At 39.9% G+C, this 27,761-nt stretch overlaps 1 protein-coding gene across 2 annotated transcripts in view; it reads left to right on the top strand.

The window, feature by feature from the left end:
* Positions 1 to 1,458: 1,458 nt before the first annotated feature.
* KPNA3 (karyopherin subunit alpha 3) overlaps positions 1,459 to 27,761 on the top strand; it is a 102,389-nt gene continuing 76,086 nt past the window's right edge. Inside the window, exon 1 of one of the 2 annotated variants that reach the window (XM_086712461.1) lies at positions 1,459 to 1,781. In XM_086712461.1, the coding sequence (XP_086568587.1) occupies positions 1,713 to 1,781 (69 nt within the window). In that variant the 5' untranslated portion in view covers positions 1,459 to 1,712. Of the gene's footprint in view, positions 1,782 to 1,822; positions 2,274 to 27,761 lie in introns of those variants that run through there. The other variant, XM_086712468.1, reaches the window with a different exon arrangement.

Genomic DNA, 27,761 nt, shown 5'->3' with positions numbered 1-27,761 from the left:
CTGACAGATCAGAGCCCGGAGCCCGCTTCAGATTCTGTGTCTCCCTCCCTCTCTGCCCCTCCCCCCTTCACGCTCTGTCTCTCTCTCAAAAATAAATAAACATTAAAAAAAATACAATTTGACATTTAAAAACTAAGGAAAAAACACAGCCTTTGAGTTTTCCTTGAGAAACCGAAGCTTTGGCAAGATTGGCCCACAGTGGTCTGAAGCCTTTAAATGGGCCTGTGCTTATCAACGGGCCACATCCCACCACTCAAAGCTCAAATGCCACCGACACTGTAAGGCTTCTGAATTCATGACCTCTGGACCATGGGATCTTTAAGGCCTTTATACTTTCAAAAAAGTCTTTTAATTTCTTTAGGGTTATATATCTACCAACCTTTGAATGACCTTAGTGTCATTTGAATTGTACTATAATATCGTATATCTGCTTATATCTGCCATTGATTCTGAAACGGATTAATTCACATACAATCAGAGAAACCCAACTGCTCCAGAAAGCAACTTTCTGTTAGAGTTATTGTCCAAATTTCCTTTAATCATTCCTCCGATGACGCTAAGGGGAGATGCTAGCTTGAAGGAGAGTCTGCAGATCAGAATTTGACGGCTCCCTGAGAGCTGAGAAGATTGTGTGGCGGTGGAACAAGAGGTGCTGGGGAAACGGAAATGCACAAGTGCCAGAGTGAAGGTTGCAGAACTGGGCTTGGGAGGATGATGAACAAACCGAAAGACGACGCTAAAGTGCTAATTTGTTCAAGTATTTATTGAGTATTCACAACGTGTCAAGCCCTGTTTTGAAGCGAGGAATTCAGCAGTAAACCAACAAAAGTCCCTGCTCTCATTGAGCTTAATTCCAGTGCGGTAAGCCAGGTAGCACACACGTAAACACATACATCCCATATGTATGTTTCGGATGGAAATAAGTGCTATTTTTAAAACCAAAGCAGAGCAAAGGGGCAGCAAATGAGAGTGGCTGCTATTCCAGGAGACCCCGAAGACTCAAAGAAGCGAAGCACAAACCATCGATCGGTTTCTAATTTCCTAGGCTGCTGAGTGCGAGGTGCACCTCCCAGGAAACCCCGCCCCCTCCCTCCCATAGGGCGCAAGGTGCCATCTCCTGGCGAGCTCCTCCCACTTGCCCGCCCAGAGGCGGCCTTGGGGGCGGGGCATCACGCCCAGGCGCAAGGAGCGCGCTGCACCGAAAGCCGCGCGGATAGGGTTCCCGGCATTCTTCCCGTTCTGTCAAGGCCAGAAGAATTACCCCCGCTGTACCTGGCATGCTGGGAACTGTAGTTTCCGCCCGCAGCCCGGCGTGTCGGAGGAAGTAAAAGCCGTTCAATCGGCTCCATTGCTGGCACATGACTTGCATCCTCGAGGGGCTGTGGGGAGGCCTTGCTGGGGGTAGGGGCGGGGATCATCCCCAGAACGGTCCGGCAAGCGTCCAGGCTGGTGGCCGCCCCGGTCACGTGACCCCAGCTTGCCGGGCGCGCGCGACTCCTCACCGCCATTCCCTCCCCGCCCCGCCCGGCAGTCGGCCTGCGCCTCCCCCGGCGCTGCTGCCACCTCGCGCTCGGAGGCGTCACGGAACGTGCTCTCCTCTCCCCCTCCCCCTCCCATCCCCTCCCGCCCTCCCCCACCTCCCCCTCCCGCGCAGAGACTCGCAGCCGCCGCCGCAGCCGCAGGAGTAGCCGCCGCCGGAGCCGCGCGCAGCCATGGCCGAGAACCCGGGCTTGGAGAACCACCGCATCAAGAGCTTTAAGAACAAGGGCCGCGATGTGGAAGTGAGTGTGCTTCCGCGGTCTGGGCCCTCCCGGCTCACCCGGCTGGCCGCGCCGGCCCCTCGGCGGCGGGGAGGGGCGGGGGGCCGGCGCCGGGCTGGTTCTCGCCGGCTCGCGGTGGGTCGGAGTTGGCCGCCGCCTCTAGTCACCGCGGCCCCGGCTGGGCGGAGCGGGCGACGGGACCGCGGGCCGGGCTGCACCCGCCCTCTGGAGCTGCCGGCGCGGGGACCGGGAAATGCCGGGGTTTTCGGCCCCGTCACGCGGGCGCGGCCTGCTGTCGGCGAGGAAGGGATGTGGAGCTGAGGCGGGGTCCGCGGGCCGGCGCCTCGCGGGCCGGGGATGCTGCCACCCTGGTCCGTCGACCGCACCGCGGAGGGGGCGGCCGCGACTCGCGCCGGCTGCCCGTGCAGCCTCCCTCCCGGCACGGCCCCCTCGGTGCCTCCCGCGCTGCCGCACATGGAGCCGGCGCTGTGCCGGTCCCCGCGCATATCTTGTGCGAGCGGGGCCCAGGCGGGCGGTGGCGGCCCGCAGAGGGGGGTGGGGACCAGCCGGGTAACTGACTTGTTTGAGGGTGGTGGATGGGGGAGGGTAGGATGCGCCAGGACCATTTTCTCATATTCCAGTGCTGTCCTTTGGACCGGTCGTGCTGAGCTGTTCTAGCTCATACTCCTCTTACTGCTGGCATTTGGAGCAAGCTGGAGGTGGACAATAGTTTACCATCTATTGTGTTGAGGCTTTGGAAGAGACGTTGTTTCGACCTCCGCTCACAGGACCTGTTTTCTTAGCCTTTCTTGTAGTGGGATTGTGCATAGGATAATAATTTCTTTGACATGCTTTACAGAAATAAATCGGATACATAGGTTCATACGGCCTTGTATATCTCTCTTGCTTCAAGCTGGTAGAATTTCCAAGTGGTTGCAAAACTGTAAACATCGTGGTCACTTAGTTCGTTGCTACACAGCATGTTGCCATTGTCTCATTAAGGTGACATTAGCAGGTACTATTTGCAAACTCGGCTTACTGAGGCAGCGCTAGAGGTCTCTCTGCAGCTACTGAAAGCATTGTAGTATACTGCACAAACTTCCCTGGAACTCTGACCTCTGGATTTGTTAGGGAGAACGTGGTTTTAAGTCCACAGCCTCCTTTTCTAATACTAGGGGTCATGATTCGCAGTTTTGTAATTCTTGATAAAGGGCCAAGGTGAGGAAGATGTGCGCATTTTATCCTGTCTTAGAGAACGTGGTGGGGAAACATTCAGCGTTCTGTTTTGTAGAGAAACACAAAACTCAGGCCATTTTTCAAAGCTACAAAATTAAAACTAACTGGAACAAACCTAAGGAAATTTTGTGGAGTTCCCGTTTGAATAAGACAAATAAAGGGCATCTATCTCTACCCTGGTCATGGTTAAATTTCTTCTGTGGGAAATACTTGTAGGCAAAAGTGAAACTTAGGAATAGCAACAAGAAATTTTGGAACTGCCTCCTTAATTGGTCCACTTGATGATAGGAGTTAATTTTGAACTTTTTCCATCTTTCTTGAAGCTTACCACTATTATAAAAGCAAAACTTACTAGTTTGAAAAATGACCATGTTGTTTGTACAGAAGAACTAACAACATTGTTTCTTCTCTTGGATATTGGTGCAGGTTTTTGTTTTCTTTTTTGCCTATATTATTATCTGGGAACTCAGTGCTACCTAGTAAGGACTCCTGCACATAATAGGTTTACAGTAAATATTTGCTGATCATCAGAATGTAATTAATGACTTCCAGATGCATGAAAAAGAGGCATGGTTGCTCAGCCTTCAGCCTGAAAATATTGGTCACAATATTACATTTCCCAGGATACGTTAGAGTAACTAAGGCATGACATAGCAGACATTCAAATGATAGGTCTATGCGGCAGACACTATACTGGGAGCTTCATGACACTTAATTCCTTATAACGACATATGAACTAGTTATAGCATTATCCCCACTTTACAGGAGGAAAGTACTTTAGATGAGGAAATATGAGAGTGCTTACGTAGCGTGTACAAGGTCACAAAGTGGGTATGAGCATTCCTTCACTAATTGTTGGATGTCTGACAATGTTAGGTCTTGGGTATACAAAAGAGAATAAAATTCAGTCTGTACCTCAAGGAGTTTACAGTTCACTGGGAATAATGGTAAAGTAAACTGATGATTACAATGCAGTACATCAATAAGTATATTTTGAGAAAATTCTAACTTGAGGCTGAGCAGTCAAGGGAGATGTTATGGTTGATTCATAGTGGATGATTTGGAGTAAACTAATCCTGAAAGATGAAGGAAAGTTGGCCTGGCAAAATGCAGGAAAAGGGAGGGCAAAACGAAGGGGCTTTGTAGGCTTGTGGGAGGAATAGTTGAACAGTAGTTGAAGAGTCCTGACAGAGTGCAGTAGAATTGCTGGGGATGTGACTGAAGGGTAAACTGATCAGGGATCAAACCTGGTAAGTGCCTTTGTTGTGGACTTAGGTACAGCCAACACTAGACGCTGGTTCTAATTTAGTTTTATCCATTAGAAACTGTGTTAAATCAGAAACTTACACTACAACTTAGCTTTGTGACTAAGTAGTTGTGATTATCAGGCTGTTTCAAAACAGTGAGATGTGCTCTGATGTGATATTCCTACCTTTTCACATATAGGATAGATGAAAGATAAAACTTTGTAAAGTGTACAACCAGCTGATACACAAATAAGATGCTAGGTACAAGTATAAAATACACATTTTCTAAGGGAGTAAGTTATACCTGTTCCACTAACAGGAAGTTGTGAGTGGGGAGAGGGCTGAGGAGGAGAGCAATTTCATAGTCATTCAGTCGGGAATGGCTTTACAGAAAAGAGGTTGGTGGATTTTATAGGAAGTATGTGCTGAACTTGAACAGGGAGCAAAAGAAATTAGTGAATAAAGATCCAGGTGAGAAAGAAGAGGAGTTAGATTAGGGAGTGAACAGATGAGACTTCCAGATGGCCCATGGTGGTCTGAGACTATATTTGCGGCAAAGAGTTACTTGGACAGTTCCTGATAGAGAGATCTGAAGGAGTTTATTCCAGAATAAAGTGAGAAGGTACAACATGATTAGAGCAGTGGAATAAGATGACTGGCAGTAATATTTAGAATTAGTTCTGGAGGAATAATGCTCTTATCCTGTATGTCAAGAGGAATTTTCAAAAAAAAAAAATCAAGATTGGCAGGGGCGCCTGGGTGGCTCAGTTGGTTAAGCGTCCGACTTCAGCTCAGGTTATGATCTCACGGTCCATGAGTTCAAGCCCCTCATCCAGCTCTGTGCTGACAGCTCAGAGTCTGGAGCCTATTTCAGATTCTGTGTCTCCCTCTCTGTTTGACCCTCCCCTGTTCATGCTCTGTCTCTCTCTGTCTCAAAAATAAATAAAGGTTAAAAAAATAAAAAAAAAATTAAAAAAAAATCAAGATTGGGGATGGAATGAGGATTTGAACTTCCTCCTCCTGTTCCTTTCTCTTCCTCTTCTGTGGAAAGCTCATAGTGGAGAAAGGGGATGAAAGTTATCTTGAGGTCTGCAGATACAGATAGGGGAGGAGTAATTATTCCAGATAGCAGTTTGGAGCTTGGGTAGGGGGAATGGATTTCATAGCTAAAACTAGGGAGTACATTGTGAAAAGGAAACTTAATTTATCTTCATTTGGTCTGGAATGGGTGTTGTTGTTGTTGTTTTTTTAAATTGTTAATGTTTACTTTTGAGAGAGAGAGACAGCACGAGCAGGGAAGGGGCAGAGAGTGAGGGAGACACAGAATCTGAAGCAGGTGAGCTGTCAGCACAGAGCCTGATGCGGGGCTGGGACTCACCAACCGTGAGATTATGACCTGAGCCAAAATCAGATGCCCAACTGACTGAGCCATCCAGGCGCCCCTGGAATTTGGGTATTTTAATACCAGACCTTTTTATAGAAGACATTGTTCTTAGGCTTTTTTTCCCTTTTAAAAAGGTATTTAAAACTTTTCAAATATACTTACAGAAAAGTGCATGAAATGGAAACGTTCCATTTTTTTTTTTTTTTTTTTAAATTTTTTTTCAAACGTTTATTTATTTTTGGGACAGAGAGAGACAGAGCATGAATGGGGGAGGGGCAGAGAGAGAGGGAGACACAGAATCGGAAACAGGCTCCAGGCTCTGAGCCATCAGCCCAGAGCCCGACGCGGGGCTCGAACTCCCGGACCGTGAGATCGTGACCTGGCTGAAGTCGGACGCTTAACCGACTGCGCCACCCAGGCGCCCCGGAAACGTTCCATTTAATGAGTACTTATAAATCAAACACTCTGGTAAATGCCACTCAAGTCCACTTTGCTTTTTCTTGCTCCTGTATACCTCAAGAATGTAATATTTTTATCAGTAACAATAACTAATAACAATTATTTTTAAAATCTTAACACTTACTGTTTGCAATTTACCTGTACCAAGTATTTTGTATGGATTAGTTTTCACAACGATCCAGTGAAGTATATACTATTATTATCCATATTTACTGCTGAGGAAACTTGAGACGTACGATTCGTAAGTAACTAGCCCTAAGTCATCAGGGGTGGCAGGACCTGGACTTACAGTGAAGCAGATGACATGAAAGCCAGAACTCTTGCTCACTGTACTGTCTTCCCACTGCAAGGAACCTCAGACCTGAATTGTAGGAAATAACCTCTGAAAGTTAATTAATGAGGAAAATATTTAGGAAATCTTGGCTATATCCTAGAAATTCCTGATTTGGTATTTTAAAACCTTGCTAATAAAAATTTTTGATATCTATCATTTAATTTATTTGCTTTTTTTTTCTTTGTACTCTTGCAAAGTTTCCTTATTAGTGAGGAACTAGTTAGTCGGTTTCACCAAAAAATAACCCATATCCTTGGACTTAACACTTAAAACTTATGTTTAAGTTTCTAATACTGAGGGTAATATATATTTTCTCATCCGCAAATTTGACCAGCATTACCAAACTCACTTCTGTCTCTCTGGAGCCTCTATTGGTAAGTGCTACTACCGAATTGCTCAAGCTTAAAATGTCCTGGACTCCCTTCTCTTCCCTTTTCCTATTAGTCAGTTATCTGAAGAGCCCTCCTATTTTTGCCTTTGATGCCAACCTTACTACAGCTGCCCTAGTTTGGGCCACTGTTATTCTCACTTGTGTAAGTATGATCGTGCACCTGGTTTCCCTGTCACCAATATCTTCCCTTCCCATTGTATCTTGTGAGTTGGTCTTTCTGAAATCCTTTTGTGTTACTTTCTTGGTAAGATCATTGCCATTGCCTTCAGGATACAATTAAAAGTCCTTAAGATGCCACACATAGTTCCTTAGGTCTCTTTTGTGCCAGCTGTGATCACATGTTTGAGATGGTGGAGTGACCAGTGTGATTTCTTCTCCATGCCTTTGCACAGGTTATTCTCTTCTGTACATACCTTCTTTTGCTGTTTACTGGGGCTCACTCTAGCAAACTCTTTCCTCACTCAGACTCCTTTCTATATATCTCTGGAACACCAAGATTGTAATTCTGCCGCACATGTCATCCTACTTCAAAAAAAACCTTTCAGAAGTTCTCCATAGGGCCTTTCCTGACTCACCAATAACATGGTAAGTACTATCAGTCCCTAGGGTTTTTCTTCTCTCTAATGCTTTCCTAAGTGAATTTTCCTTTACCTCTTTGGGTTAAATTGCTGTGGCTACAACAAGTTCTCTGCATGTGGGCTCTGTAAGCCCACTGAAGGTAAAGACCTTGGGCTGTGAGTTGTCACGTAGTGACCAGTATATAAAATTTAAGGAATATTCTGAGAAGAGAGACTAGATAGCATATCTGAAAAACGTCTATATTTGGGAGTGAAACTAACAATATTATCCTAAGATGCCAATATTCCTTCTGGTGTTGACACCATGGCATTGATACTGTTGCCTAGCCCTCCTTTGCCAGCCTCTTCTGTTATAATGTATTTCTGCAACATGAACTAATTCATACTTGAATGCTAAAGAAGAATGATGTTAGTTAATGCAGAATTCATGTTGGTTCATATTTGATTTCGGAGTTGATTTTTCACCAGCATGTTAACTGTTTCACGCTCCCAAGTAACAGCAATCGAACATAAACACGTGAAGTACAGACACAGTTGAACACAGCAAGTTGGAGAGTATGCACATTGCCCCTTCCCCCATATTCTGCCTCTAGACTCCATAGGTTAACTATGTTCTGTCTTAAGTGCTTATTGCCCTACCCTTCTCGATGTAGTTCCCTCTTTTTTCTTAATTTTACAGAACATGAAGTTTTTCAGGAATCGACATATCATAGAGCAGATAGGTTATACTTCTCTTTTCTTGAATTCACTAATGGGGTGCACAGTCTCCCCTTGTCCTTCTGCCTGAATGATTTCTCCTTTTTGGTTGATTTTGCCAACTCTTCTTCCTACTATTGACTGTAGGCACGTCTTGGGATTTTGTCTGTGACTCCTTTCTCTATTGACTGCTTTTCTTGCCCACATCAAGCATCTCCCTTAGTTTTAACTATCACTTCAGTGTGGGGGACTTAAATCTGTCTTAGGCATCTGCTGGAAATTAATCACATGAGCATCACATCAGCTTCTTAAGCTCAAAGTGTTTAAAGCTATGTTCTGCCTTTTTTTTCTTTTCTCTGTTTATGGCATCATCACCCTCACTGTGACCTGAACTTGAAACTTGAGAGGCTTCTTGGACTCCTTCCTCATCTTCCACATTCAGTCAGATGCCAGTCATGTAGCTTGAATCTCTGTGCTGTTTCTGGATTTTGGCCCTGCCTCTGTATTCACTGCCTCCAGCCGACTTTAAGCCTTAATACTTATCATCTGGCAATTTAAGAATTGCCCCCAAAGTGATTGATGTTCTTTCTCCAGTTCATGAGATCTTTCAGTGAGTCTCATACCTGATTATTTTTTCCAGGTTCAGCTTTTCCTTCCTCTCTCCTTCCCTGCCCCTTCAAGCTCTAGCAACACTGAGCGTCTTATATGCTTATACATAATCTGGAATCCCGCCCTCCCCTGCTTGCCAATGCTATTTCTATTCTCAGGGCTATCCTGCTGACTGGAATATCCTTCCCTGCCTCCTGTTGCCTGACTAATTCCTACCCCTCTTTAAATGCTCAACTCTGGGTTTAGCTCTTATCAGAAATCTTCTGAATCTCCCCCATCTTCCCAGGTTGAGTTAGGTACCATTCTTCACTCCTGAATATATCTTTCTCATATGCAGTTATGGTTAATATATTTCAATTATGTTTTATCTCTTTCTCCAACTAGATTGTGAGCTTTCTGAGCACATAGACTGTATATTTCCTTTGCCTACATCTTAGTGCAGTGGCTGGAACAAAGTAAGCACTAAAACATTTCTTGAATGAATGTATCCATACTAGGTACTATGAACACAATAATTTTCTTAAAATACATTTTTGAACTGAAACCTTTATTTTTTATTTTTTTTTTAATGTTTAGTTTTGAGAGAGGCAAAGCGTGAGCAGGCAAGAGGCAGAGAGAGAGAGAGAGAGACACAGAATCCAAAACAGGCTCCAGGCTCTGAGCTGTCGGCACAGACCCCTACGTGAGGCTTGAACTCATGAACCACGGGATCATGACCTGAGTCGAAGTCGGATGCTCAACCGACTGAGCCACCCAGGCGCCCCTGAACTGAAACTTTTAATCTTTTGTGCCTTTTCCTGTTGCTTTCTAAATCAAGTTCAAACTTTTTATTATGATAGGTAAAGTGTTGGGAGATTGAGAGACCTGCATAGTTAAATAATTTTTAAATTTTTCTTACTTTAATTATAGAAATGTTCTTTTTTTAATAATTAAAAAAAAATTTTTTTTTAACGTTTGTTCATTTTTGAGAGACAGAGCGCGAGTGGGGGAGGGGAAGAGAGAGAGAGGGAGACACAGAATCCGAAGCACGCTCCAGGCTCTGAGCTGTCAGCACAGAGCCCGATGCAGGGCTCGAACCCACAAACCTTGAGATCATGACCTGAGCCAAAGTTGGACGCTTAACCAACTGAGCCACCCAGGTGCCCCAGAAGTGTTCTAATAATTAGGAAAGTGGAGAGAATATTATAATTAATCCCATATGCACATCACTTAGATTTAATAAGTCACAGTTTGCTGTCTTTGTTTCATCTTTTTCCTCTATATGTATAATAGACACCATGACATTTTACTCCTAAAGACTTAAGGCTACTTCTCTAAAAAATAATGTATTCTTACATAAACACTGTATCACCCTGACATATTAACATCTAATCTAGTCCACATTTAAATTTCCCTAGTTGTCCCTGATTTTTTTTTTTTTTTTTAAACATTTGGTCATTTGGTCAGGATTAAACAAGATCAGATCATATTTGGTTATGTTTCTTAAATCTCCTTCAATCTACAATAGGCTTCTCCCACCATTTTTTTTATAGTAAATAAACATAACATAAAATTTATTATTTTAACTACTTTAAGTGTATAGTTCTGTGACATTAAGTACATTCACATTGTTGTGTAATAATCATCACTGCCCTATATCCAGAACTTTTCATCTTTTGTAACTGAAACTCTGTACCTATTAAATAATAATTTTGCATTCCCTCTTTCTCCAGCCCTTGGCAACCTTCCTTATATTGTCTTTCTTTATGAATTTGACTACTCTAGGAAGCTCGTATAAGTAGAATCATACAATATTTGTCTGGCTTATTTGACTGGCTTATTTCTCTCAGCATAATGTCTTCGAAGCGCATCTGTGTTGTAGCATGTGTCACAATTTTGTTTCTTTTTATGGCTGAATAATATTCCGTTGTATGCAGGTACCATATTTTGTCCATTCACCCATTGATGAATGGTGGCTTCTACTTTTTGGCTGTTGTCCCCCACCATTTTATAAATGCTGTTAATTTGTTGAAGAAATCAGGTCAGTTTTCTTGTATTAAGTTGAACCACATGAAATTTTCATTTGGGAGGTTCAAAGTATGAGCCAAGTATCAGCAATTACATATGGTTCAGCCTAATAAAATGTCCTAATTACTGGATTTGTCTGTTTCTTTGTGGTGTTGCTTAACTTGTTCCTCCTATTTCTTGCCACCGTCTGGATTTTCTGTAAACTGGAGGTTAGTTTTAGAAGCATGATTATCTTCAGTTTAAGCATTTTTGATTAAAAAAAAAATACTTCCATTGGTGATGCTGTGTACTTCAGAATATATCCCAGTAGTGATGGTAAGATTGATCAGAAGGTTCAGATGATAAAGAATAGACAAAGATAGTTCAGATAAAAAATAGTTTAATGTTACAATGTCAAAGTCACTGCATTTGGTGAAATGAATTTTATTTGGGTGAAGTGTGATATAGACTGCGTAATATTTGAAGTGAAAAAGAATAAACTGACTTCTTGGTATCCAGCAAGGAGTTAGAAGATGTATTTGGAAAATCTAACTTCAAAGTCAGTGGCATTTTCTCTTTCCATGACTGACACTGTTCCTAACTTGACTTTGATATCTCAGCGTAAGGTTTCGCTGTGTTCTCATTTCCAAGCCTCTGTTCCTTTACTTTGAAGATAAAGCAATAGTAAAAATCTAGGGAAGATATAGCTGTACTTTGTGGCACTTTTGCTATTAAGAAAAATTTGTCACAGCCTGGGATATCACCACTAAGAGTTAAAGTATGGTTGGGGCACCTGGGTGGCTCAGTCATTTGAGTATCCGACTTCAGCTCAGGTTATGATCTCATGGTCTGTGAGTTCGAGCCCCGTGTCGGACTCTGTGCTGACAGCTGGGATCCTGGAGCCTGCTTCAGATTCTGTGCCTCCCTCTCTCTCTCTGCCCCTCTCCCCCACCTTATGCTCTGTCTCAGTCTCTGAAAAATGAATAAACCTTAAAAAAAAAAAAAAAGAGTTAAAGTATGGTAAAATAAATCATGACTATATTTACTTGGAATTAATCTTTCTAAATGGTTGGGTTTTCTGGGCTTTAAGTTTATTTGTTTACATACCAAACTTTCTTTTATTTGAAATGTCAGTGTTTGGGGTGCTTGTCTGACTCAGTGGGTGGAGCACGTGACTCTTGATCTCAGGGTTGTGAGTTCGAGTGCCACTTTGGGCATGGAGCCCCCAAAAAAGTCACTGTTTCTGAAAATGCCTATACATTTTTCTGCCTTCTTAAATAGAATATAATTTAGTTATTTTCTTGTTTCTTGAGAATCACATTTATGCATGTGGGTATCCGTTTTTGCTGTTATGTAAGTAATGCCTTCAGGTTCTTAGATTTGTCAGAATTTTATCCTTAATTTTTGTGCTTATGGAATTTTTGCTCTTCATAATTATTTTGCCTATCCTACCCTTGCAGAATTTGTCAGCTTTCTCTTTGATATTGTCAGCTTGTTTACCTGTAGTAGCTCCACTCTTCCTTTTTAATTTAATGTTTCATATATCCTAGTGACTTGGATAATAGATGTATTAAACACTTATGAAGCATTTGCTATGGGCCAGACAGGCAGTGTTAATACCCCAAATAGTAAATATAAATAACTTTGTCCTTGCTAGTTTAGTGTGAGAGACTGATACCTAAGTATATACAGTGGACTCTTAAGCAACATGGGGGTTAGGGTGCCCACATATAACTTTTGATTCCGCAAACACTTAACTACAGATACTGTACTGTTAACTGGAAGCCTGACCAATAACATAAACAGTCAACTAACATGCATTTTGTATATGTATTATATAGTGTGTTCTTACGATAAAGTAAGCTAGAGAAAAGATAATGTTATTGATAAAATCACAAAAAATAGAAAATACATTTACAGTACTGTACTGTAAAAAATTCGTGTATGAGTAGATCTGCATAGTTCAAACCCATGTTATTCAAGGGTCAGCTGTACTTAGTATAGAGCTCATTCTATGAAATAGGTACATAATTTGCAAAGTACTATGAAAGCATGAAGAAAGCGAGTGACTATACCTGGGAAAATTGAATTAAGTTACACAGAAGATCATACTTGAGCTGGGTCTTGAAGAATGAATAGGAGTTTGCCAAGACAAAAAGAAAAATAACATGAATAACAGTGACTGTGTCATAGAGTATTAAAGGTGTGGTGTGTTCAAGCAGTAGTTGATGTGGTGACCCTACATACATTCCCTTCTTTTGGAAACCTCATTCTGATTGACCTTTCTTTGGAAGCTACTCTTCTGCTATTGGATGTCTTTTGGTGAGATTTTTAATCTAAGTGCTTCTGCCTCCTTTGGTTAATTAAAGTGCCTTAATCTTTCTGGTTAATAAAAAGAAGGCCATTCAAATGCTGTCCCTGGCATTTAAATCTTAAATGAGCTGACACTGGGACCTAAGTGATTCATTTTGGCAGAAGTACTGTGAAGAAATCTTTCATTAATTCCTGCCACCTAGATCTGTGGCGTTGCTTTCATCCTGAGTTTTTCATCAGATTCCACAGCTTTTCCTTTGGTTCTGTGAATTGTTCTTTATTCTTCCAGTAAATTCACCTGCACCCCTCCCCTCCCTTTGTTTCTCAGACTAACTCAAGTCTGTTTTTATGGTTTGCAACATAACTAATTTAAGATGATCAACTATCCTGGTTTGCCCAGAACTGAGGGAGTTCTCAGGACACAGGACTTTGAGTATTCAAACCAGTAAAATCCTAGGCAGACCTTCATAAGTTGGCCGCTTTACTCTAATTGAAACAGTTGGGACTAAAGATAATGAGTTTGGGGAACCAAATGGTGTTCAGATGGAAATATCCAGTATGCAGCTGAAAATAATGTGTGCAGAACTAGCTTGCTTCAGTTATTTCTCTCAACAGTTATCTGAATTCTGAACTAAGTATGAGAGATAAGACAATGAAAGTAATGATAACCAATAATTGTTGAGCACTTACTATGGGCAAGGCACTGTGCTTCTAAGAATAATATTAAGTAATTCTCACAATTGCTGTTATTCAGGTGAAGAAAATGAGTTAAGTAATTTGCTTAAGAACATGCAACTAGGAGGAGGCAGAACTGGAATTCAGTCCTAGATTTCCTACTTTAAAACTCTCTTCCCTTAATAACCATTTTCTACTCTGCCTCAGGGTCCCTGCTCAGGGAGTGTGTAGATTACTAGGGATGTGATTTAAAGCAAATAAATACTACAGTGGAAATATGTTGAGAGAACAGTGGACACATAGGGAAAGAATCCGCATGGGTGAGCATCAGAAGGCTTCATGGAGATTGTGCTTAGGCTGAAACTGGAAAAATGTATAGATATTTCTTTGGTATTATATCTTAGGTGGACTTAGGGGTAAGAGACAGCATGACTTGTTCTGGGAAATAATGTAAATCAGTATTTCTTATAGGTGGAGTGATTGGAAAGTTGGATAGGATAGGCAGGGGCCAGATGGTGAAAGACCTCTCCTATGAGGAATGTTTTAAGTAGGAAGGTGGGTTTTGTGCATTTAAAACTGTTGCTTTGGTTGCACCATAGGAGATAGATTGATGAGGGTGAGAAGGGAGCTTCAAAGGAACAGTTAGAAAACTCAGGGGACTCAGAGATGGATGGTCTAACAGCACTGGCATTGGGGTCCAACGGCAGGAACAGTTACCAGGACTGTTTATTTGGCATATGTTACCTTCTAGAACAGAGGTTAGCAAACTTTTTTCTTTTTTGTAAAGGGTCATAATATTCTCAAAAGGTTAAATATTTCATGCTTTGAGGCCCATACTATTTATGTCACAACATAAATATGTTACCTTCTAGAACAGAGGTTTGGCATATGTTACCTTCTAGAACAGAGGTTAGCAAACTTTTTTCTTTTTTGTAAAGGGTCATAATATTCTCAAAAGGTTAAATATTTCATGCTTTGAGGCCCATACTATTTATGTCACAACTGTTCATCTCTGCTGTGAGCATGAAAGCAGCCATAAACACTAGGCAAACAGATGGGTGCCACTGTTCCAATGAAGCTTTATTTATAAAATCAGGTGGCAGGCTGGATTTGGCTCACAGGGTGTAGTTTGCCTAACCTTATCCTAGGATGATATGGCCAGTAGTGAAGATTTGGAAAATAGTTCAAGCAATGATTACAGTGATTAAGATGATAATATAGATGAGAGTTCCTAGGTATAAGAACAAAAAAGGGGGTCACCTAGGTGACTCAGTCGGTGGAGCTTCTGATTCTTGATTTTGGCTCAGAGTCATAGGATGAAGCCCCTCCATGCTCAGGGGTGGTGCCTGCTTGGATTTCTCTCTCTCCCTCCCTCCCTCCCCCCATCTCCCTTGCTGTCTCTTTCTCTCTCTCTCTCTCTTTCTAAAATTAAAAAAGAAGAAGAAAAAAGGACTAGGGGAAGGAAGAACCCAAGGAAGTACATCATTTTAGGGCACTAGTGAAAATGCCACTGAAGAATGAGTCTGTAAGAAGCTTACAACAAAGTAGTGTATTAAAACTTAGGGGAGGGGGGAAAGTTTCCTGAAGGAGGGGCAGTAGTTGCAATATCAGTGCTGCAGAGAAGAGATGTATAAGGACCTGAAGTAAGCCCTTCATTATATTTGGCAATTGGGGGCCAGGCAGAAGTGGAAAACCCAGAGTGGAGGAGGCTGGCAGCTAGATTATGATGGAGTGAGAAGTGAATTGCAGTTCAGGTAGTAGAACTGGTCAGTAGAAACTCAATTTAAAAATTTGGCAGCCATGGGAAGGAGGGGCCACAGGTTAGCAGGAGGAGGAAGTAGCGTTAAAAGAAGGCATTTTGTTGTTTTTTATTTGTTTAGAAGAATGGAATTGGCTGTTGTTTGTAGGCTAAATGGAAGGAGCCAGAGCAAAAGAGTTAAGGAGCTGGCTAGAAAAGGAATAAATGATTGAGCCAAGAGTAAGTGGAGAGCTGTTAGGGAGGTGAAGTAAGAGATAGAAGTTGTGGTTAGATTTTGAAGGGCATCGGGTGGAAAGGACTTTGGAGAAGCGACAGGAGTGAGGATGGGCTGAAGTAGTGTAGGGAAACTGGAACAGATTATGGTTAATGGGCCCTATTTTTTTTTTTTTTTGAAAGAACATTTTTATTTTATTTTATTTTATTTTTTGTTTTTTTATATATATTTTTTTATTTATATATGAAATTTATTGTCAAATTGGTTTCCATACAACACCCAGTGCTCATCCCAAAAGGTGATTGGGCCCTATTTTATTTGGCGTCATTAGTTGTAGAGAATAAAGGGGTCTAAGAGAGTACATGAAGAAAAGGTGTTTCTGGAAATGCAGAATATTTGGGGAACATAATGCCTAGGAACACTGGCCCAGCTGAGGTAAGACTATAATGTTATTTTGGTCACAGTTGTAGACAATTTTCAGTTGATTATATATATCAAATTTAGCTGTAAATGCATTTTAGATTATAGTTAGAATTGGTAAACAAAATTCAGAGTGTAGAGGTCATACTCAATTGAATCATAAAAAAAAAATTGAACTAGCAGAAATGTCAGGATTTAATGAGTTCAGACTCTTTTTTCCACAGATGTGGAAACTGAGGACATAGAAAAATAATGAATGTTGGCCACTCACCACTTACCAGTTGGTAACCAGTTTTTATTTTTTTTTATTCCAGTACTTGTGTTATTTAACACAGCACATTTAAGATGCCAAACCCTATATTTTAGAAAACTTACAAACATACACAAAAGCACAGAGAATGATATATTGAACTACCATGTACCATTTAAAACCAGTTATAACTTATGGCTAGTCTTGTTCATTTATATCTCTACCCATTTCCATCTTTCCCTGGATTGTTTTGAAGCAAATTCCAGACATCATCTTTTATCTGTGAGTGTTTTAACATATGTGCTAAAAGTTATGTCGATTCTGATACCGATTCTAACTTGTGAGTGTTTGTTTCCCCCACACCAAGCAGTTCTCCCACACGAGCTGGGTGTCCTACAATTCAATTCAATTCTGATGTTATATACCTGGAGGTAGCATCAGATTCCATAGGTTAAGGGCTTACTTCTACAAGACCTCTTGCCTCCCACCCTGCTTCTGATCTCTCAGCTATAGATTGGTGGTTCCTACAACCTCTTCCTCCTGTTTAATTTGCTGGAGTGACTCACAAGACCCAGAGAAACGTTTTACTTACTAGATTACCAGTTTATTATAAAAGGATATTTCAGGATCAGCCAGATGGAAGAGATGCTCTCTCTTGGAGAGTACCACTCTACCTGTTACCTCCATGTTTTCACCAACCAGGAAGTTCTCTGCACTGGTCATTTTGGGTTTTTATGAGGCATGCTTGATTAAAGCATTGGCCATTGGTTACTGATGTCAATCTCCAGCCCTTCTCCCCTCTTTGAAGGTTGGGGTGGGGATGGTACCAAAAGTTTCAGCCTTTTAATCACATAGTTGTTTCACCTGGCAACCAATTCTCGTCCTTAGGTGACCTAGGGGGGCTTTACAAAAGTCACTTCAGTAACATAATAAAAGACACCTTTATATTTGTCAACACTTAGTAAACTCTAAGGGTTTTTGGAGCTGTGTGCCAGGAACACCTAGATGAAGAGTAACTATATATTTCTTATTATAAGTCACAATATCATAGTAAAACATGTAGTATTATACTACTTAAAACCCCCCAAATGATACTTGTTGTATCATTACCCATTAAAAATATACTTTTTAAAATCTTTATTAGCCTATTTTAATTTAATTCAGTGTATCCAGACTTTTATCAATTCAACATCTAATACATATAAAATGATTATTAATGAAATATTTCACATTCTTTTTTTTATACTAAGTCTTCTAAATCCATGATTATACTTATCACACATCTCAATTTGTTTTTGTTTTTGTTTTTAATTTACATCTAAGTTAGTTAGCATATATAGTGCAATAATGATTTCAGGAGTAGATTCCAATGATTCATCCCCTACGTATAACACCCAGTGCTCATCCCAGCAGGTGCCTTCCTTAATGTCCCTTACTCATTTAGCCCATCCCCCCATCCATAACCCTTCCAGCAACCCTTAGTTTCTTCTCTGTATTTGAGTCTCTTATGTTTTGTCCTCCTCCCTGTTTTTATATTATTTTTGTTTCCCTTCCCTTATATTCATCTTTTGTCTTTTAAATTCTACATATGAGTGAAGGCATGTGATATTTGTCTTTCTCTGACTAATTTTGCTTAGCATAATACCCTCTAGTTCCATCCATGTAGTTGCGAATGGCAACATTTCATTCTTTTTGATTGCGGAGTAAAACACTCCATTGTATACACACACACACACACACACACACACACACACACCATATCTTCTTTCTTCATTCGTCTGTCATTGGACATTTGGACTCTTTCCATATTTTGGCTGTTGTCGATAGTGCTGCTGTAAATATTGGGGTGCATGTGCCCTTTCGAAACAGCACACCTGATCCCTTGGATAAATACCTAGTAGTGCAATTGCTGTGTTATAGGGTAGCTCTATTTTTAATTTCTTGAGGAACCTCATTACTGTTTTCCAGAGTAGCTGCACCAGTTTGCATTCCCATCAGAAGTGCAAAAGAGATCCCCTTTCTTGGCATTCTTGCCAACATCTTTTGTTGCCTGAGTTGTTAATTTTAGCCATTCTGACAGGTATGAGGTGATATCTCATTGTGGTTTTGATTTGTATTTCCCTGATGATGAGTGATGTTCAGCATTTTTTCATGTGTCTGTTAGCCATCTGGATGTCTTCTTTGGAAAAGTGCCTATTCATGTCTTTTGCCTATTTCATCACTGGATAATTTGTTTTTTGGGTGTTGAATTTGTTAAGTTCTTTATAGATTTTGAATACTAACCCTTTATCTGGTATGTCATTTGCATATATCTTCTCCCATTCCATTGGTTGCCTTTTAGTTTTGCTGATTGTTTCCTTCACTGTGCAGAATCTTTTTATATTGATGTGGTCCCAGTAGTTCTTTTTTGCTTCTGTTTTTCTTGCCTCTGAAGACGTGTTGAGTAAGAAGTGGCTGCAGCTGAGGTCAGAGTTGGTTTTGCCTGCTTTCTCCTCGAGGATTTTGATGGCTTCCTGTCTTACATTTAGGTCTTTCATCCATTTTGAGTTTATTTTGGGGTATGGTGTAAAAAGTGGTCCAGGTTCATTTTTCTGCATGTTGCTGTCCAGTTTTCCCAGCACCACTTACTGAAGAGACTGTCTTTATTCCATTGGATATTCTTTCCTGCTTTGTCAAAGATTAGTTGGCCATATGTTTTGTGGGTCCATTTCTGGGTTCTCTATTCCATTCCATTGATCTAAATGTTTGTTTTTGTGCCAGTACCATATTGTCTTGATGATTATAGCTTTGTAATATATCTTGAAATCAGGCATTGTGATGGCTCCAGCTTTGGTTTTCTTTTTCAGGATTACTTTGTCTATTCAGGGTCTTTTTCTGGTTCCCTACAAATTTTAAGACTGTTTGTTCTAGCTCTGTGAAGGATGCCGGTGTTATTTTAATAGAGATTGCATTGAATATGTAGATTGCTTTGGGTAGTATTGAAATTTTAACAATATTTGTTCTTCCAGTCCATGAGCATGGAATATTTTTCCATTTTTTGTGTGTCTTCAATTTCTTCCACAAGCTTTCTATAGTTTTCAGTGTATAGATTTTTCATCTCTTTAGTTAGGTTTATTCCTAGGTATTTTATGGTTTTTGGTGCAGTTATAAATGGGATCAATTCCTTGATTTCTCTTTCTTTTTTAAAAAAAAATTTTTTTTACGTTTATTTATTTTTGATACAGAGAGAGACAGAGCATGAATGGGGGAGGGGCAGAGAGAGAGGGAGACACAGAATCGGAAGCAGGCTCCAGGCTCCGAGCCATTAGCCCAGAGCCCGACGCGGGGCTGGAACTCACGGACCGCGAGATCGTGACCTGAGCTGAAGTCGGACGCTCAACCGACTGAGCCACCCAGGCGCCCCCCTTGATTTCTCTTTCTGTTGCCTCATTGTTGGTGTATTGAAATGCAACCGATTTCTGTGCATTGATTTTATATCCTGCGACTTTGCTGAATTCATGGATCAGCTCTAGAGGTTTTTTGGTCGCATCTTTTGGGTTTTCCGTAAAGAGTATCATGTCATCTGTGAAGAGTGAAAGTTTGACTTCTTTCTTGCCTGTTTGGATGCCTTTTATTCCTTTGTGTTGTCTGATTGCTGAGGCTAAAAATGTACTTTTGATATGAAATTTCAAAGTGAAAATACCTGCTATTCCACACATTTACAGACCCTAAAGAACCTTCCTGAGCAGTTGTTTGGGGTTGGGTATGACATAGTAAATTAATAAATAATATTTTAAATAATTTTGCCTTCTCTACTCTCCAGCTAAAAAGAAATAAGAGAATAATCTTACCTTACTCAGAATAGGTTGGTGATAATGTGTAGTTAAGTTTTATAAAAATAGTGTAGAAATTGTTACACTTTATGGAAAAGGTGACTCCATATTTGCAATATTTTGATAGTAATTTTTCTTTTCACTTTTTATTTTATTATTATTATTATTTCTAATTTTTATTTTTGAAAGAGAGAGAGAGAGAGAGAGAAAGAGAGAGAGAGAGAGACAGAGCATGAGCTGGGGTGGGGCAGAGAGAAAGGGCGACACAGAATCTGAAGCAGGCTCCAGGCTCCAAGCTGTCAGCACAGAGCCCAATGTGGGGCTCCAGCTCATGAGCCGTGAGATCATGACCAGAGCCAAAGTCAGATCCCAACCTACTGAGCCACCCAGGCACCCCTCTTTTACTTTTTAAAATGAAAATGACTAATGAATGCTATACATTATTAGAAAGGTATTAAAACACTGTATGTGTCTTTGAAACAGTTTTATGTATTCCAGTTTTTTATACCTTGACTGTTAAGAAAACTTACACAACAGAAAATTTTATTATCAAATGTAGAAGCATTAGAATTATAGAGGGATCAAATGGGACAGCAATGAATTTGTGCGATGGACCTTCCTATGTTGAAACACTATATTCTTTCTTTGCATTCCCTATCTCAGAATAGCAAAGCCGGTAAAGATCCAGCTGATCTGGATGTCTTTATGATGTATACAGAAGGTGTTAAGGTAGACACTGTTGTCATTTTTCTGTATTTAAGGTAACAGTAGAGAGACCAGTAGAAAGCTGAACAGAGTATGGAGGAAGGTAATTGGACAGGCATTTAAATAATTAGAGGTTGGATAGTATCTGCATCTTCCTCTCAGAATTCAAATGTGCAAGTGAAAAGGAGTTAGGTAGCCTGAGAAGGATGATCACGTTAGCTAGGTATTGGGTTATAGATGGCAGAGATGCAAACACGTGATAGAGAAACAACCTACAAACTAAGTGTTATACAGTGTTAATCTCAGCAGAGAGCCACAGACTACACAGTTAGTACCTTTTTTGTAAATTTGAACCTAATTTTGCTAACTTGAATTTAGTTCCATGACTGTCATACAAATGTATCTTGGTTTAAAAAAACCTTTTTTTAGTATTCATTTGTTTTTGAGAGAGAGACAGCATGAGCAGGGGAGGGGCAGAGAGAGAGAGAGGAGGACACAGAATCCGTAGCAGGCTCCAGGCACTGACCTGTCAGCACAGAGCCCTATGCTGGGCTTGAACTCATGAGCCATGAGATCATGACCTGAGCCAAAATTGGACACTTAACCAACTGAGCCACCCAGGTGCCCTATGTATCTTGATTTTAGAATAAGGTATAATTAGGAACATTTATTGAGGTTTTTTTAAAAATACTTTGTAAAAACAAAACAAAAAAAAAAATACTTCGTAAAAACAAAATTTTAATGACTTTAGCATTTGGTGTTTTAAACAAAAACATAGGCAGTGGATAGAATATTTTGGGATTAATGTATAACATTAATTTGTATACTAATTCATATTAGTAGTTAATTATTCACTCATTATACTTCTATTCTGCTTTTATTTAAAAATTAAATATATTTTAAAGAGCAAGAGAAGAGGAAAATATAAATCACGGTTCTAATGAGAAAATTTTAGCATTTAGATATACTCACAAATTTTAGGGCAAAAGTTTATAAATTAGTAACTCCCAATTAGTGTTATCACACTATTTAGTGATAAGATGCAAATTTACTCCCGTATGAAAATATATTCTCATTGGCTGAAATTCAGTAAGAATGACAATAGTTTAAAATGTTTCCTCATGTATGTTAGCCAATTTGACAATAAATTATATTTAAAAAAATAAATGAAATGCTTCCTTACTCCCTTTGGACAGTTTACAGTTACAGTTTACAGTTTGGACTGTGGCTGGTGGCAGCAGCGTGGTTTTCAGTTATGCATTGAGTTTTGGAAACGTTGTTTTTGCTAGAAATAAAGGAATTCATACTTGATGTTAAAGTTCTGTAAGGGCTGGATGTTTGGTTTTGTTTTCTAAATTTTGTGAATGTAGGGCTAATGCAAACATACTTTTCTCTATTTTGAGCGTTTGAAACTGAGAAAGTGGGATATTTGAGAGCGTTGGAGCTAAGTTAATCTAGATTTGGAAGATAGAGGGAGAAAATACATAGACTATATACTGTGATTACAGTAAAGTGCAAACAGCATTGTCATTGGATATGACTCACCCCAAGTTCAAATCTAACATTGGTTGTGCAAACGACCCTTTTTTGATATTGTGGATCAGAGGGAAATAAAAATGAATGAAACAAGATCCCTGCCCTCAAGGGGCATTTAATATAGTAGACGAAAGGTAAAGGTAGCTAAAGGTGACTATAAAGCAGAATGCAGTTGTTTAATGAAAATGGGGCGCCTGGGTGGCTCAGTTGGTTAAGTGTCTGACTTCGCTCGGGTCATGATCTCACAGTTCATGAGTTCAAGCTCCACATTGGGCTCTGTGCTGACAGCTTGGAGTCTGGAGCCTGCTTCGGACTCTGTGTCTCCCTCTCTCTGCCCCTTCTCTGCTCATGCTCTGTCTCATTCTGTCTCTCAAAAAGAAATAAATGTACATTTAAAAAAAAAATTAAAGAAAGTAAAGATAGGGGCACCTGGGTGGCTCTGTCGGTTAAGTGTCTGACTCTTGATTTTGGCTCAGGTCATGATCTCACAGTTGGTGAGTTTGAGCCCTGCTTTGGGCTCTGGGCTGACATCATGGAGCCTGCTTGAGATTTCTCTCTCCCTGTCTCTCTGCCCCTCCCCAGCTTGCTCTCTCTCTCTCTCTCTCTCTCTCTCAAAAAATAAATAAACTTTTTTTTTTTTTTTTTAGGAAGTAAACATAGTTTGGGAACATACAGAAGGACAGGTGAATTCCAGCCTTGTAGGTTTGGGAGAGCTTTAAAGCAGAGATGACATGAACTGGGCCTTGAACATTTCATGGTTTGAACAAGATATGTGAATTATAATAGCAGGAAAAACCAAATTTTTTTTTCTTAAGCTAATTTATTATGACTGTGTATAATGAATTTCCCTTTGGTTTGTTGCAGTGCATGCAAATGTCTCAGCATTAGCGTGAGAGTCTGTGTTGCCCATTGGCTGTGGTGTCCTAGGCGCAGCCAACCAAAGACCTGGGTAGTGGAGCCCTTGCAGCGTTGTTCCTTAAGCTCAGTGTGCTGTATAAACATTTTCTTTGTGTGCCATGTTGTGAAGGAGATTGAGAAACACAATTTTATTTATTGTTTTATTAAAAACTTTTTTTAAATGTTATTTTGAGAGAGAGACAGAGTGCAAGCAGGGAGGGGCAGGGGGCGCGGGGAGACCCAGAATCTGAAGCAGGCTCCAGGCTCCTAGCTGTCAGCACAGAGTCCAATGTGGGGCTCGAACTCGCCAACCATGGTGAGATCATGACCTGAGCCGAAGTTGGTGCTTAACCAGCTGAGCCACCCATCTGCCCTGGGAAACACAATTTTAGATTACTTACTACTTCTCTCCTGGTAATAAGTTCTTAAATATAATATATTGTTTAGCTTTTGTCAAAGATATCTAGATAATTTTCGTAATAACAGCACAATCTGAGTAAGTTGTATTAGTTTCCAGTTCAGTCTTCCAGTTCTGAACTGGACATTAGCTCCATGCAGTTCATAGGGGTCCCAGCCAGGTTTTTCACTTTCATTCTAAGATTTTGTATTTGTGAACATGATTTTATTTGTATAAGTGAGGATGTGATACTTTTAGAGTCATAACTAAACTTTAAAAATAATGTGACCAAAATATCCCTCCTTATGTTTTTTCTCTTGGTAAACATAGTAAGTACTCGACCCATTTCTGAGAGAAATATGTATACTCTTCACAGCAGAACAGGTACTGGGGAGGAAGGGAGGTTGAGCAAATCTGTGCAGGGTAGGGACAGCCTTGAAAGGAAATCTAGAGCTCACACCCTCTTAGGAATAGAAAAGGGAGAAGGAAGCAGAAAAAAAAAACTTAGTTTTAAAGTTCTGAATGTACAACCCTGAAGAAATCAGGGAGCCGGACACGCAGGCCTAGGTGTTATAGGAGCACCCTAGTTGTGACTGTTGCCAAGTGTTGAATTCAGGCTATAGCTATAGATTCTGGGGTAGTGTATTACACCCCCAGTTGTATTGGAGAGATTGGAGTTCCACCTTCCTTCGATCACTGAAGGGGGCACTAAGATGACTCTAAGAAAGAGACAGTTTTGGTGTTGCAAATTTTCAGAATATGGTTACTGTGTGTGTGTGTGTGTGATGTGAGGTAAAAGATACCTGGTGCCTGGTGTCTGGGTGTGTTTTAGGGCTCTTCAGAAAAGATAGGGCATCCTCTTGCCTTTTTTGTTCACTTCTGCCTAATAGACTTTAATAATGTTAGTTTGGCTACTTAACAGTACTGTAAATAAAATAACTTTTGCATCAAATGAATAAGTATAACATTAAATAACTGTCATGTAAACATCATTGTAGTTTTATTATAACACTGTTAAGGGTTAGTTACTGACTGCCTACAAATTTTTTAAATTATAGGGAATATTTATCAACTGCCAAAGTGGTGATAAGCAACACAGATCCAGTGCATAATACAGTTTTAATAGGAGAAAAAGATAGAGTGTTATTGGTAATTGTATATTATAGAAAAATTAATCTTTTAAGCAAATTAATTTAGGAAGGGTTTTAAATAATTTGAGCATTACTCAGTAGGATAATGAGCTTGTTTTAAATTACAGAGGTAATACACATAATTGGTAATATAAATTCGAAGGAGAAAATGAAACATGTCACCCTCACTTGTCACCTCTATGCAAGTAGCAGCTGCTTTTAATAAACTTTATTGGGATATATTTATCCATTTTAAGTATTTAGCTTGAGTTTTAACAAATGGTTACTTCCTTGTAAGCACCATCACATTCAGGATGTAGAATATTTGCCCCTTGTAGTCTTTTCCTCCAGCCCCAGGCAAATACTCATCTGCTTTTTGTCATTATGGATGCGTGTGCTTTTTCCACAATTTCATATAAAGGTAATCATAATATATACTCTTTTGTGTCTGTTTTTGTAATACAATATTAATATTTTTTTGTTTACGTAGGAGTTCAGTATTTTTAATTGCTGATGCATGTTCCATTATATGAATATATCACAATTTGCTTACCCATTCATCTGTTATTGGACATTTGGGTTCTTTTCAGTTTTTGGCAGTTATGAGTAAAACTGCTATGATATTTGTTACAAGTCTGTGTGTGTTTTTTTTTCTCTTGGATGAATACCTAGGAGTAAAATGGCTGGATTATAATAAGTGTATTTAGCTTTATAAAAAACTTTGAAAGCCTTTTCCAAAATGGTTGTAGTATTTTATATTCCTACCATAAGTATGAGTTCCAGTTATTCCACATCTTAACCAATATTTTGTATTGGCAGTCTTTTTAATTCTTAGCATTTTAGTGAGTATATGGGAGTATCTCATTATGGCTTTAAAATGCATTTTTCTGATGACTAATGATGTCTAGCTTTTTTTGTTTGTTCTGTTTACGCACTTACAGGCTAATCATATATCTTCTTTGTGTGGTGTCTGACTCTTTTGCTCATCTTAAAAGTTGGGTTGGTTTATTTTTAATTACTAAATTGAGTTTTTTAATCTAGATACAAGTTTTTTGTCAGATACGTGTGTTGTGAATATTTTTCTCTCAGTCTTTTGTTTGCCTTTTTATTTTCTTAACAGTGTCTTATGAAGAGCAAAAGTTTTAAAGTCTTGAAGCCCAATTTATTGATTGTCTTTTATGGTTGGTTCATGCTTTGTGAAACAGTTATCTACCTCAAAGTTTCATAAGCAAAGATTTTTTTTTTCCCTGTTTCCTTCTGGAATTTGTTAGTTTCATTTTTACATTTAGGTTTATGTTTATTTTGAATTAATATTTGTGTGTACTGTGAGGTAAAGGTTGATACTCTTCCAGCACTTCCAATTACTGTAGCATTTTGTTGAAAATCAGTTGATCATATATGTATGGGTCTCTTTCTGAACTCTGTTCAGTTTTGTTGATTTGTGTATCTATCTTTTTTTTTTTTTTTTTAATTTTTTTTTTTTTTTCAATGTTTATTTATTTTTGGGACAGAGAGAGACAGAGCATGAACGGGGGAGGGTCAGAGAGAGAGGGAGACACAGAATCGGAAACAGGCTCCAGGCTCTGAGCCATCAGCCCAGAGCCCGACGCGGGGCTCGAACCCACGGACCGCGAGATAGTGACCTGGCTGAAGTCGGACGCTTAACCGACTGCGCCACCCAGGCAACCCTGTGTATCTATCTTTATGCCATTACCTCACTGTCTATTGCTCTAGCTTTATAGTAAGTCTTTTTTTTTTTTTTTTTTAATTTTTTTTTTTCAACGTTTATTTATTTTTGGGACAGAGAGAGACAGAGCATGAACGGGGGAGGGGCAGAGAGAGAGGGAGACACAGAATCGGAAACAGGCTCCAGGCTCTGAGCCATCAGCCCAGAGCCTGACGCGGGGCTCAAACTCCCGGACCGCGAGATCGTGACCTGGCTGAAGTCGGACGCTTAACCGACTGCGCCACCCAGGCGCCCCTAGTAAGTCTTTTTTAAAGAGGCAGTATGTTTGATATAAGCGCATTGTTCTGAGAAAACATTTTTTACAGAAAATATGGGTATAATTAAGTCTTGAAGTTAGCTTATGTAATCTTCCAAATTTGTTCCTACTTTTTGGGATTGTTTGGCTGCATAACAAACATCTGTAGAACACTTTACCCAACAATGTTAGAATATACATATACATTCTTTTCAGATTTACATGGGACATTCTATAGAGTAGATAATACATTAGGCCATAAAAGAAGTCTCAATAAATTAGAAGATCCTAAAATTACATAAATATGTTCCTTGACCACAGTGGAATAAAATTAGAAATCAGTAACAGAAAGAAATTGGGAAATTCACAAATGATGTGGAAATTAAATAGCATACTTCTAAATAACCATTGGGTCAAAGATGAAGAAGTTGGAGAAGAAGATTGGAAGAAATTGAAGATGAATAAAAATGAAAACACAAGGAGCGCCTGGGTGGCTCAGTCGGTTAAGCGTCTGACTTCAGCTCAGGTCATGATCTCACAGTCCATGAGTTCGAGCCCTGCGTTGGGCTCTGTGCTTACAGCTCAGAGCCTGGAGCCTGTTTCAGATTCTGTGTCTCCCTCTCTCTCTGCCCCTCCCCTGCTCATGCTCTGTCTCTCTCTGTCTCAAAAAAAAAAAAAAAAAAAAAGAAAAAGAAAAAAAAAAGAAAACACATTATGTCAAAACTTACTGGATAAAGCTTCAGCCATGCCTAGGAAAATGTATAGCTGTAAATCCCTACATCAGAAACAAAGTGTAAACTAAACTTATGGCAAACAGAAGGTAAAACATAATAAAGATTAGAGAAGACAAAAGTGAAATCGAGAATAGAAAAACAATAGAGAAAATTGGTGAAATCAAAATTTGGTTCTTTGAAAATGTCAGCAAAATTGACAAACCTTTAGTTAGACTGATGGAAGAAAGAAAAGACTCAAATTCTCTTATAGAAATGAA

Source organism: Puma concolor, chromosome A1 (assembly GCF_028749965.1).
Source record: "Puma concolor isolate L17-30 chromosome A1, mPumCon1.1.hap2, whole genome shotgun sequence".
Taxonomy (NCBI): domain Eukaryota; kingdom Metazoa; phylum Chordata; class Mammalia; order Carnivora; family Felidae; genus Puma; species Puma concolor.
Note: the sequence above shows the minus strand (reverse complement) of the source record. Positions and strands in the feature narration are given on the sequence as shown.